Source organism: Onychomys torridus, chromosome 4, assembly GCF_903995425.1.
Source record: "Onychomys torridus chromosome 4, mOncTor1.1, whole genome shotgun sequence".
In the NCBI taxonomy this organism is placed as follows: domain Eukaryota; kingdom Metazoa; phylum Chordata; class Mammalia; order Rodentia; family Cricetidae; genus Onychomys; species Onychomys torridus.
In genome coordinates, this window is record NC_050446.1 from 64,086,715 (window position 1) to 64,100,555 (window position 13,841).

Consider the following 13,841-nt stretch of genomic DNA (forward strand, 5'->3'; position numbering starts at 1 on the left):
ATCTCAACATCCCCTGCCCACAGAATACCTCCTCTTTCTCATTAACTGGATTCCCAGAACTCAGACGGACACTTGGCTGTAGATCTTTGCATCTGCTTCCATTAATCACTGCATGAAGGCTCTATGATGACAGTTAGGGTATTCACTATTCAGATTACCAGAGTAGACCAGTCCAGGCATCCTCTCGACCATTGCCAGTAGTCAAAGGTGGGGTCATCCTTGTGAATTCCTGAGATCTTACCTGGCACCCTGCCTCTTCTTATTCCCATGATGTCTTCATTTATTATGGTATCTCTTTCCTTGCTCTCCCACTCTTTCCCTGTTCTAGCTCAACCCCCCCCCCCCATTTCCTTATGATCTCATCCTCCATTCGCCACTCCCAGTTTGGTCATATAGATCTCATCTATTTCTCCTTTGCTGGCTATCTATGTGTCTCTCTTAGGGTTCCTCCTTGTTAGCTCGCTTCTCTGGAGTTGTGGATTAAAGTGTGGTTATCCTTTTCCTTACATTTAGTATCCATTTATAAGTGAGTACATACCATGTTTGCCTGTCTGAATCTGGGTTATCTCATTAAGGATGATATTTTCTAGTTCCATCCATTTGCCTGCAAATTTCATGACATCATTGTTTTTTACTGCTGAGTAGTACTCCATAGTATATATGTGCCACGTTTTCTTTATCCATCCTTCATCTAGGTTGTTTCCAGGTTCCGGCTACTATGAATAATGCTGATATGAACATAGTTGAGCATGTGTCCTTGTGGAAAGATTGAGCATTCTGCCAAATGGTGGTGGCACATGACTTTAATCCCAGCACTTGGGAGGCAAAGCCTGGGCTACCGAGTGAGTTCCAGGAAAGGAGCAAAGCTACACAGAGAAACCCTGTCTCGGAAAAATAAACAAATAAATAAAGGCTAAATACCTATAAGTTCACAACACATAGGTGTTTCATTTCCAACATGGTCTATACCTGTTTTTGATTTGCAGTTATTTAAAATCAAATTTGTTATGGGTTAGATAACCTTCAAATCCTGAAACCATTGTTTGACGTGAAACTTAATTATGGGACATTATCTTTATGAAGCAGGTCTTATGGCAATTTATAGTACTGGATTTAATGTGTTTTCTTTTATAACAGAAATATTAAGGCAACTGATTTTTCTAAGTTTGATTTTTAAAGCTCAGATACTTAAACTAAATTTTCTTTAAAAATTTGGAAGCAATTCTATGATCATACTCTGCTACAAAAGATATGCTAGAAAACTTTGCTTCGTGCTATGGTGGTATTTGTCAGAGAACTAATAATAAATTATCATTTCCTAAAGTTAGTAATATTAAGTAATATACTTGTTACTCTACTTTATTTTAACCTTTTAACTTCTTTTTGAACTAGGGACAATAATTTACAGTGAGTATCTTTTTAAAAGAACCCACATCTGACAGAGGGCTGATCTTCAAAATACTTAAGGAACTAAAAAAGCTAGACATCAAAATACCTAACAATCCAATTTAAAAATGGGCTATGGAGCTTAACAGAGAATTGTCTGTATATGTAACCATCTTGTTAAATAAGAAACAGAGAGCCAAATACAGAGTTAAAAGCCAAGAGGTCAGAGCAATAACTAAGAGCTGAAAACCTTACCCTTCACTGCTGCTGCTGTCTTTCCTCTCCACAAGAGGCCTACTTTCTGTGTGATTTTCCTTTTTATAGACTTTCTGTTCTACCTTCTCATTGGTTGTAAACCCAACCACATGACCTCCTTGCCACTGCCTGTCTGTACAGACTTCCAGGTCTTCTATGGTTGGTATTGAGATTAAAGGCATGTGACTCCATGCTGGCTGTATCCTTGAACACACAGAGATCCACCTAACTCTGCCTCCCAAGTGCCTGGGAATAAAGGCATGCACCACCACTGCCCAGCTTCTGCTATGGCTTGCTCTGACCCCAAGGCAACTTTATTAACATACAAATAAAGTCAAATTTCAGTACAAATAAAATATCACCAAAATTGTCAGCAGAAGCATCTCAAATACCTGACAGACATTTAAGGAATTGCTCAGCATCTTTAGTCATCAGGGAAATGCAAATCAAAACGACTCTGAGATACTATCTTATACCTGTCAGAATGGCTATGATCAAAAACACTGAAGACAGCTTATGTTGGAGAGGATGTGGAGCAAGGGGAACACTCCTCCACTGTTGGTGGAAATGCAAACTTATCCAGCCACTTTGGAAAGCAGTATGGTGGTTTCTCAGAAAATTGGGAATCAATCTACCTTAGGACACAGATATAGCACTCTTAGGCACATACCCAAAGAATGCTCAATCTTTTTGTTTGTTTGTTTTTTGTTTTGTTTTTCAAGACAGGGTTTCTCTGTGTAGCGTTGTGCCTTTCCTGGAACTCACTTGGTAACCCAGGCTGGCCTTGAACTCACAGAGATCCACCTGGCTCTGCCTCCCAAGTGCTGGGATTAAAGGCATGCGCCACCACTGCCTGGCGCTATTTAGCCTTTAAATAACACATTTTCTCTGAGCTTTCTTTTCTTCTTTGCTTGAAGGAAGCATTTTACTTTTGTATCTTTAAAATCACAGGAAAAAAAAAAAACTTATGGTTTGAATGGTTCTGCAATGGAAATCTCTGAATGATTTCTATCTTTAATAATATTTACTCCCTGTGTTAGGACAGAAAATAATCATTAAGACTACTAAGAAGATCATATCATGTTTGGCAGTGTGACACATGCTTATAATCCCAGCAGTTCAGAGGCTGCTGGAGGAAGATTGTGAATTCAACACCAGCCTGGGCTACATAGTTAGACCTTTTCTCTCTCTTTTTTTTTTCATTTTTCTTTATTATGAAATTATCTACTCACTCCACATGCTATCCACAGATCCCCTCCTCCCTCCTCCCACCCCCATGCCCTCTTTCCCAAGTCACCCCACATCCCCACATCCCCCAGATCGAGGTCTTCCATGGGGAGTCAGCAGAGCCCAGGACACTGAGCCTAGGCAGGACCAACCCCTTCTCAGTGCACCAAGGCTGTGCCAGGTGTCATACCACAGGCACCAGATTCCAAAAGCCAGCCCACAGACTAGGGATAGATCCCGATCCCCCTGCCTGGGTGCCCCCAAAGCAGTTCAAGCCAAACAACCGTCTTCCATGTCCAGAGGGCCTATTCCAGTCCCATGGGGGCTCCACAGCCACCAGTCCACAGTTCATGGGCTTCCACTAGTGTGGCTGAGTTAGATCCTTTCTTAAATGCACAGACACACACAAAGCAGCAACCTTATAGATGGATTTTTCTTGGATCACCAGCCCTTAAATAATGGCACAGAAACTTATTATTAATTAAGAAAACTCGGCTTTAGCTTAGACTTTTTGTTTGTTTCTCTCTTTTTTTTTTTTTTAGTTTTTTGAGATAGGGTTTCACTGTGTAGTTTTGGTGCCTGTTGCTTGTCCTGGATCTTGCTCTGTATTCCAGGCTGGCATAGAACTCACAGAGATCCACCAGGATCTGCCTCCTGAGTGCTGGGATTAAAGGCGTAGACCACCACCATCCGGCTTAGGCTTGTTTCTAACCAGCTCTTGTAACTTAAATTAACCCATTTCTATTAAGCTGTGTGTTGCTATGTTGCCAAGTTGTTTGTGGCTTTTATCTCTGCTCCTATATGTCCTGCTTCCTCTGCATCTGGCTAGCAACTCCCTCTCATTTAGATTCATCTCCTCTTTTCTCTCTGCCTGTAAGTCCTGCCTAACCTCTTCCTGCCCAGCTATTAGCCATTCATCTCTTTATTAAGCCAATCATAAGGGGGCTTGGAAAAGACACATTGCACAGTGTACAAAAACATTATTCCACAACACATATCTTTATGAGTCAATACTTTAAAACTTTAGTGTGATATTTTGTATAAAACTTTCAAAAATGGAGGCAGCATTAACTAAAATATTTTATGAGGAGAGTGAGAGAAAAAGAGATAAAGAACCAAAGATATAGTAAATACAGAGTGAAGCAACTTAAGAATGTATACAGTATTTATGTTATTAAGTAAATATGAGTGAATTTATAACATTTACAAAGATTCTTTCAAAGTGCACTATGAAACAAAACCCAGCCATTTTCTGTTTGTAGGATGTTTTAGTTAGGGTTTCCATAACTGGGATAAAACACCATGACCTAAAGCAGGTTTAGGAGGAAAGGTGTAATTTGTTTTACATATCCTGAGCCACATTTCACTGAGGAAAGCCAAGACAGGAAGGCCAACATGACAGGAATATGGAGACAGAAGCTGATGCAAAGGCCGTGGGTCATTTTCTAATTTGAAGATTCTCTCTTCCCAAATAGTTCTAGCCTGTGTCAAGTTGACATAAATCTAGCCCAAACTGAGGAACTATATCTAAAACATCACAATTGAGAAGAAGTTTCAAGAAAGAGATTGGAAAGAGTGTGACAAATGCACACAAGTAGGAACACAATAGCTTGAGCAGTTGATAGCCGATAAGGCATTTTTGCATAGAGAAGACGCAGCAAGGAAAAGATGATAGAGAGAAGGTAGGTTATTTTATTTCTTACAGAATGTCTCCAAAGATGCACTTTATTCTCAACTTCTTTGTTTGTGAAGACACACTAAAGATCAAGCTTTTCTCTGACTGTTCACTAATACATGAAAATATTAGCAGCAACATAAAATCAAGCCCTAAGTGACAAGCAGGTACCTTAAATAGCACTGTGATCCCCTGCAATGTTAATATAAACAGCCAGCTGGCAGGAGATGATAAGGATGTAGTAATATTTTGATTGGCACTTGTTCTGTGCACATACAGGAATCAGTGACAATTATTCCATGTTAACATAAAATAAATTTCTTTTAACTCACTATTATGAATGGTGATATTTTATTTGTGCTGAAATGTGATTTTATTTGTTTGTTAATAAATAAAAGTGCCTAGGGGTCAGAGCTAATAACAAGCCATTTAGCATAAGTCTGGCAGTGGTAGCACACCCTTAATCCTGATCACATGACAGGCAGATCTCTGTGTGTTCAAGGATACAGCCACCATGGAGATACACACCTTTAATCTTAATACCAACCATAGAGACCAGGAGGTTGGTATAGACAGGTAGTGAGGAGGAGGTCATGTGGTTGGGTTTACAACCAATGAGAAGGCAGAACAGAAAGTTAATAAAAAGACATACACACAGGAAGTAGGTCTATTTCTCAGGGGAAGGATGGCAGTGGCAGCAAGGGATAAGAAGATGGTCTTGGTCTCAGCTCTTAGCTACTGCTCTCTGACCTCTGGGGCTTTAACTCTGCCTTTGGCTCTGTGTTTCTTATTTAATAAAACCGTTCAGAATTACATCTACATATGAAGATTAAAAAGTAAGGAAATTACAAAACTACAATTAGAGCCAGTTTATTTAAATTCATTAAATGAATGTTTATTCTTTGAAAATATTGAAAAGCACCACCCTATTTCTGTGGTAGTTACATGTAATATGATATGGTTTTGAAAAGAAAAGAACAACAAAAACCCTGTGAACTTAATACTCATTTCAGTCTAATAAGAATAAATGTGAATTATTAGGTAGTTTGTATGATAACATGCTCTATGAAAATTTGATTCGAATTAGAACTTGTTTGTTTGTTTTTGTTTTTTGTTGTTTTTGTTTTGTTTTTTGAGACAGGGTTTCTCTGTATAGCTTTGCTTCTTTCCTGGAACTCACTCTGTAGCCCAGGCGGGCCTCGAACTCAGAGAGATCTGCCTGGCTCTGCCTCCTAAGTGCTGGGATTAAAGGCGTGATCCACTACCACTTGGTTTGAGTTCTAACTTTAAACACTATTATGATTTTTTGTTTTTATTTTTTCTTATAATTTAACTTAATCATGTATTCCTCTCTCCAAGCTCCTCTCAGGTCCTCCCTATCTTCCTATCCACCCAACTTTATGTTCTCTCTATCTCTAAGGCTAATTAATACAAAATACACAAAAACAAAAAAATCAAAACATTCAACAAGCCAGTAAGACAAAAAAAAAAAAAAAAAAAAAAAAAAAAAGCCAAAAAAAAGCAAACAAAAATCTTAAAAAGAATGAAACTGTGGAGTTCATTTTGAGTTGGTCAGCTACTCCTGGGCAAGAGGCATCCCTGGAGTATAGTTGATATACCCGTCTCAGAGCTGAGGCTCCAATCTTGCTTAAACTTGTACAGGCCTTGTGCTTGCACAGTCTTTTTGAGTTCATGTGTTTGTCAGTAGTTGAGTCTGGAAGACACTGTTTCTTGGAGTTATTCAACCCCTCAGGTTCTTACAATCTTATCAACTCCTCTTCAGACAGATCCCTACGCCTTCAGGGGAGACGTCTGATGCACACATTCCATTTAGCACTGAGTGATCTAAAGTCTTTCACTCTCTGTACAGTGATAATACAGTTGTGAGTTTCTGTATTATCATTTACTGCAAGAAGAAGCTTCACTGATGAGTGTTGAGTAAGACACTGATCTGTGGCTTAGCAATGTATCATTAGGAATCATTTTACTGCTATGCTCTTCTAGCACAATAATGGTAGTAGGCTGTCCACTAAGGCACATGACCTATCTAGCCTTAGATTTTTGGCCACTTTAGCAGTGTCAGGTTTGGGTTCCGTCACCTAGAGTAGGCCCTACAACCAATAAAAAAGTGGCTGATTACTCCTGTAACTTTTGTGCCACTGTTCCACCAGTGTATTTGCAGTGATCTTGTAGACAGGTTGCTGTTATAGTAGCAGAGTTTGTAACTAAGTAATATTTGTGTTTATGTTTCCCCTCTAATGGTGTGCAGAGTGCCTTCCAGCACCATAGAATCTGGTCAGTAGAATGAAGCTTATAGTTAGACACCAGATCTATTTCTTCATGTTCAATGATTAGATGTTGTCATGAGCAGTAGGGTGTTACAACCAGTTTGTAGAAAGCAATCAATTACCTTGACAACAGCCTGTGATATTTTGGGATCTCATGGGACCATTTTGTCCAACAATTCCACAAAATGTAACCTATTCCTGGCAGTAGAACTTTTACTTGTTGACAGAAAATGTCTAGCGAGGGCATTGTCTCCCCCATTAGCTATTGTAATTTGTAATTTTGAAAGTAATCCCATTTTACTCATTCTTTCTGCATCTTTATTTATAAAATAATTCAATTAAATGATATCCAATAGTAATTTCTATTCTCACATTTGGAGGGATGTCACTTTTCAGATTATCACATCCTTAATATTTGAAAATAAAAAGTAAGCTATTGACAAGGTAGTTATAAATTTAAGGAGGTATTTAGTATACAGAATTAATAGTCTTAAATGGTCCAGAAAGAGTACCAATGGAATCAAGGATCCTTTGAAACAAAGTCCTAGTTCTTGACCAGTCAGATAACCGCCTAGAACCTACTTTTTTCCATACAACTGCCCAAAGACAAGCGCCATATTTTATACATTTGTGTTCTACCCTGACCAATCATGACTGGCTCAAAGGAGCTGAGAACTTTACAAAATTGGGTTAGATGGTTGAGAACAAGAGAAAACAGGATAAAGTAAAGGACACAGAAAGGGCAGGAGAGATACTAAGGAAAAGGGAAGACTAGAGAGGAGAATGGAGCAGGATTTTTTGTTGGATGTGGGTCTGATGTGGAAAGTTATGAGAGCTCGGTTACAGTGTTTCCATTGCAGAAGATGGATACATAGCCAGGCCTTAGACACTAGGTGTGTGTGGAAGCGCTTATAGTTTTTTGTTTGTTTGTTTGTTTGTTTTGTTTTGGTGAAGAAGAAACTAGCTGCCTCTTGGATCTATTCTCTCAGCCTCCCACCCAGCACAATTTTACCTTTTTTCTTGGTTTGTTTGGATTGCCTGTGAGGTGACAGCTTCCAAGAGAACCAGACTTTCGATCGAGGTCGTCACAATTTGCTTCCCTGGGAACGAATTTCCCAATCTGAGGCACTCGATTTCCTGCGTGGCCTCCACAGTTCCACGTGGAACTTAAGCTCGTGGGGCCGCAGGGGCTGGCACCGGTCATTCGGAACTGAGGGACTGCGGTAAAGGAAGCCAGGAAGCGTCAAGGGAGGACGGAGGCTCAGGCCGTCATGGAGCAGTACCTCAGCGCCTGCTCCAAGACCGCCAAACTGGCTGCCAACAAAGCAGCCTCGGGCAGCCTGGCTGAGAGCAGTCAGCAATGCGGAGATGTAAGTGGAGTGGCCTCAGGCCAGTGTGGATGTCCTCCGTCTCGGGCCTGGGGGTAGCCATTGTGGGCCTCGGCCCTGGGAACCGGAATCATCTCACCAGCTCCTGTCTGGCTACAGCAGGGTGTCCTAGGCTGGCTAGACCTTAACCTTTGACTCTTGGATTTCTATCCTCGTGGGAGGAGATGGGCCAAAGCAAAAGACTATTACTGAAAGAAAAGACAAGTTATCTGATTCTGTTTCACAGGGGGCACACAAAGCCCGAATTCCAGGGCTGGGAGCCGCTCAGCTACTAGATCTTCCTCTTGGAGTCAAGCTGCCGGTGATCCCAGGAACTGATACTGTTTATTTTATGACGAATATCGGTGAAAAGGTAAGGCAAGTTTTTGTAATTACATTGTCTTACATTACTGAGAGACCCTCACCCCAGTTCCCCCTAAGGCCCAAAGAGCTGAGGAAAGGGACATCTTAAAATAGCCAGAAATGAGTCAGTTCCCCATTCTCAGACTGGGTGAAGTCAGAAGTTTGAAAAGTACAAAGTCAGACTGTCTGGTGGTCACTAACCACGAGACGCCCCCTTCCCTGAGATAACATGACCAGATTTTGGAGATGGGCTGTAAAACTCCTAACAGAGCAAACAGACAAACTAAGATAAAGTCTAAGCTCGGGAAAACTGAACCAATCAAGGGTGGATCCATACTAACCCCCTCCTCTCAGAAAAATTTTGTGCTTTTTGCCTTCAAAAACTAACCTCCCCAAGAAAGAGGAACTCTCCTCCGTGCCTCGATTAGCCTGGCGCTGCAGAAAAGGGCTCCCTGCTAGCTTGTGTAAGAAATAAACCTTGCTATTGCATCTGGACATCTATGGTCTCCGGTGGTCTCTTTGGGGGTCCTAATCTGGGCAGAACGATTACAATGCTGTACTCTCCTTGCTGTTAGACAATACAGAATATATTAGGAGAATGTGTACTAACAGTCAGACATCATACCACAGGCATTGTTTAGATTGTAAACAAAGCAATTTCATCCAACATGGCTTTATAGAATCATGATCAAAAGGATTTAGATCCTCAGCCCTATTTTAATTATATTACATAGCAAAATATTAACATTTAATTATAAGCCCTTTATATGCATATGTATTAGGTTTTTTCTTAGAAACATTTGATTTAAAGGTTATTACTTTTTGCTATTAATTAGTACTAGGATTTTAATCAAAACTAACTGGTGCTAAAATCTCAATGAAAGACGTGATTTGTTTTTCTTTTGAATCAAATGCTATCTCATGCAGTAAGATAAAAATAGATCTGAAATTATTTTTCATGTTTAGTATTATAATTCTTGTAGATAGAAAAATGCCCTGCTTCTATGATGATGAAACTCCATGGTCAGCTTAGCCCTCTTCCTTCCTTCATAGCTTCAGAATGAATTCTTCCAGATGACATGTTTTAAACACATGCAAACGAACAACCATCACTCATTATTTTTGTTCAATTTTCCTCCAAACTTACTCTTCTTTCTTTTTAATTTGTTAATCTGAGTCATTCTAGAGGATCACCAATGTATTTTTGCTTAGAATTCACATTTCTTTAGGTTGAATGATTACACTCATCATTTGTATTAAAATCTATGATACTGTCTACTTCCCTTAAATGCTTAGATTTTTGTCCCATCCCTAACCTCCTCCAGTTCTTGACTAAATAATTCTGAAGAAGACTTATTTATTATGTCTTTGTTAAGTGGGTACTCAAATTAATATTGAAAAATGTGTTTGTCATTGCTAAATGTCAACATCTAAAAAGACTTGACAGCCAAATTTCATCTAAGAGAGACAATCAATTCCTTCCTTGATGTATATTTCCCATAATGATGTGTACCTCTTATCTGGTCCAATTATCACTAAATTAAACTACAGGGGAACTTGTGTTCTCTGGGAAGCTTTGGTAGTCATTCAATCCACTTTTCTGATTAGACCTTTTGAAAGGTATTGAAATGGTGGCATTAAGACCTCAGTGACTTAACAAAATGTTAAGTGTTTTACACAAAGGAAGACCTACTCTGCTATCATGCTCCCTTAGGCTTTCCTTTTTGCCTTCTGCCTTCTAGTTCTTTTTAGACCCCTACTCCACCTGATTCTCCAGGAATCAAGAAGTGAACTGAACTTGTAAAATTAACAAAGATCACAATCTGGTGCCTTCAGGACCCTTTGGATTGGTACATAATATTGTGTGGTACTGTGAATTGAATTAGAAGCCTACAAACAAGGGCACATGACCTCTGTTTTTCCTGCTCCCCCCACATACTCCAACATCATCATCTGGGCTCTGAGTTGGCACTGTATTAGTAAGCATTAAAGCTGAAAGAATACAAAGAAAACATTAGTTCATTTTTACACATTCTACTTTCAGTTACCTCTTCATCTTCAGAAGTACTTGTTCAAGTTATTATTATTAGTCTCCCTTTGAAAAAGTAACTGAGAACTCACACCAAAACCTTACTCTGATAATGTTTTAGTTAATAAATGAGATTAAATAACTTAGGTGTCTCCTTCATAGTAAAAAAATAATAGGGAATGACATTAGTTGGCTATCTTTCCATTCATTCTTTTACATGGGTAAGTTCATTACGCTATTTATATGATAATATTATACTTATATGGTAAAATTATGTTTATATGTTAACATTTATTGTATGAGGTTGGGTTTGCTGTTAACATAGGACAGGAAAAAACATTCTCTGTAAATATGCCTTAAAATTAATATTTCAGTATGTGGAATTACATAACATAGACATTGATTTTCTTTATGACTATAATACTCAAAGTGGTCTGGGTTTGTTAAAAGTCCCAAGTCACTATGATTCTTTATCCTTAGTATTTAGCATCTAAGTTCTACACTGTTTTCATGCATTATTTCCATTTAATCTTGGTAAAATATTTTCCATTATTTTTCTTCACTTTCAGATGATTGAAACAGAGTAATTAATATTATCCTTTTTCCTTTTGTGTATAGTGTCTTGATATAAGGAGAGAAAGAAAAGACAGCATCCAAGCATTGGTTTTATTTCTTAAAGCAAATCATTCACTATTCCCATTCTTTCCCTTCTCTCTGTTTCTCTTTCCCTTCTCTCATGTTCATAAGGTGACACATCAAGGAAAGAACTGATTGAGTGGGGCTGACTCTTTAAATTACTTGACGTGGGTGAGGGGAAGAAGAGAAACTTACCTGAGTAAATCCTCCTGTTGCTTGCTTATTCCTAGTTCAAATTTAAAGTGCATGTTTGAATTTTCAGTCATGTCAGCAAGTTAATTAAAAGTGAAAATAAATTAATTTATATTTGTAATATTTAATATCTGTGTATGCAGCTTTTTCAACCTTCCTATGATTTTAACATGAATGATCCTTACTGTCAACTTTTGGAAAGCCAATATAAAAGTCTCCATGATCCACATTTAAGAACATACTATAAGCGCAAATATATTCTGAGAAGGCTAAAGAAAGGTGGCTACATCACCAGCAATAACAAAGTGAGTTGACGGTTGCTTTTTTTTTTTTTTCAATCAGTGAAAACTTAGATTATTTTGTGTTCATTCTCTACCCTAAGGGGGAAACCAGTTCCTTGATGCAAAAACATTGCTCTCCTAAAAGAATAAGAAATACTTTCTTCTAGAGTCAAAAATGAGTGTCCATTGCTCTGGAACACCGACTTAGGCTACCCCAAATTCCATGATCTAATGTGGAAGTAACATCATGAAGTTTTATAAAACTAAACAAAGAAAATCATAAGAGACCTTTAAAATAAGTTGGTGGAAACATCAGAGAAGGGGTTATAGCCAAGCAAAGAAGTCCCAGCTGTATGCATTGGATGCTGTTAACAGCATTCTTAGCCCTTTGATGAGTAGACAATAGGGTTTTGTTAAAAGATTAAAAGGGGTTTTTAATCTGTTAGTTACAATACAGGTGGGCAAGGAATGTCTCTCTACCTTAGGATCAATTATACTTGGGCTGTAGATCTGCGACACTCCATCCTTTCCACATCACCAAAGTCCTAGTAGGTCAGCCTTGACAGGTGCAGTGTCTTTGCAGGAATTGTCTTTCTGTAGGGGAACTATTAACATTATTGCAATAGGATACTTCTTGATCAGTTTTTTTTTTTTTTTTTTTTTTTTTTGTAGGTAATGTTTTATCGAAATATATCTCTGCTTATTCATTCACATATTGTCCTCTGCTTCTTTTTCAATGCTTTTTTGTACAAATGTGTAGTTACCTCAGAAAACTTAGAATTTACAAAGTCTAAAGTATTTGCTCATTTACTCTACCAGAAGTGAGTGTTCAAAGTCACTGGAGACCTTTGTGCATAGTGAACATGCTTTAGGTCATTTAGGTTTTTGGTTTGTTAAGCAAGTATAAAATTCCAATGAAGTTAGAATACCATTTATCTTATATATCTTGCATATTTGAACTTAAAACAATCATCAGCAAAGTTTGAAAGCTTACCCACAATTCTTTTTATATCATAATTAGTTATTGTAGCTGAAGTGTTTCTTTCCAGGTCCCACCAAGCCCCCGCAGTCCCGAAGCTCACTTATAAAATAATCACTTGGATGCTTATATTATTTATAAACTGTATGGATGTAGCAGGCTACTTGCTATCTGTTCTTGTATCTTAAATTAACTCATTTCTATTTATCTACAACTTGCCACGTGGCTCGTGGCTTACTGGTATCTTCTTTTTTTTCCATTAACTCAGAGATCAGAAATGAGTGCTTCCACATGTGATTATTTCCATAACAAAAATTATTGTCAACTCTTTTGAATAGGCAAAGGTATATTGATGTTCCCAGCTGAATCATAGTTCTCTGTCTGTAAGGGTTCTATTTTATTGTTTGTGATTTATATTTTAAAAAATTGAAATAGAAATGTAGGAAATGTAGTTTGTTAGCATCCTGAGATGATATTCTTATTGCATTTGAACATTGTATTTACAATCATACTCTAATTATAATTAATTAGAATTATTATTCTAATAACTTCAGTTATACATGGATAATTAATTCCTTATTATAATATAATAAGAAGAAACTTTTATTTCTAGATAGAAATTTCTTGCTTACAAATGTAAAGGTATCACCTATCAAATTGTTAATAATTTTTCACTCTTCATACCATGTCATTAAAATTGTCATTGTTCTTTTTTCCTCCAATAAGCGACTGTTATGATTTTCAGTCTTTATACATTTAAAATATTTATTCATTTTTTGTTTTATTTTTAGATTGTATGTAGCTTGAGGGAACTGAATAAATACAGGCAATATCTTACAAACTTAAAAATAGACTTTGAAAGAAACTATATAAGAGAACAGGTAAGCTGTGCCTTTAAAATTATTGGTTTAAATAGAATATAAAAGGTTTTTTTCACTGGGCGGTGGTGGCGCACACCTTTAATCCCAGCACTTGGGAGGCAGAGACAGGCGAATCTCTGTGAGTTCAAGGCCAGCCTGGTCTACAAAGCGAGTTCCAGGAAAGGTGCAAAGCTACACAGAGAAACCCTGTCTCGAAAAACCAAAAAAAAAAAAAAAAAAAAAAAAGTTTCTGTGTGTGTGAGAGTGATATTGTCTTATATTTTGAAGTCTAATTGCTGATAC

The 13,841-nt window shown here is 37.9% G+C and overlaps 1 protein-coding gene across 1 annotated transcript in view; it reads left to right on the forward strand.

The window, feature by feature from the left end:
- Positions 1-8,102: 8,102 nt before the first annotated feature.
- Positions 8,103-13,841, forward strand: part of LOC118581295 (fibrous sheath-interacting protein 2-like) — a 77,158-nt gene continuing 71,419 nt past the window's right edge. Inside the window, exons 1-4 of the mRNA XM_036183318.1 lie at positions 8,103-8,201; positions 8,446-8,571; positions 11,562-11,723; positions 13,470-13,559. Coding sequence (XP_036039211.1) covers positions 8,103-8,201; positions 8,446-8,571; positions 11,562-11,723; positions 13,470-13,559 — 477 coding nt within the window. The remainder of the gene's footprint in view (positions 8,202-8,445; positions 8,572-11,561; positions 11,724-13,469; positions 13,560-13,841) is intronic.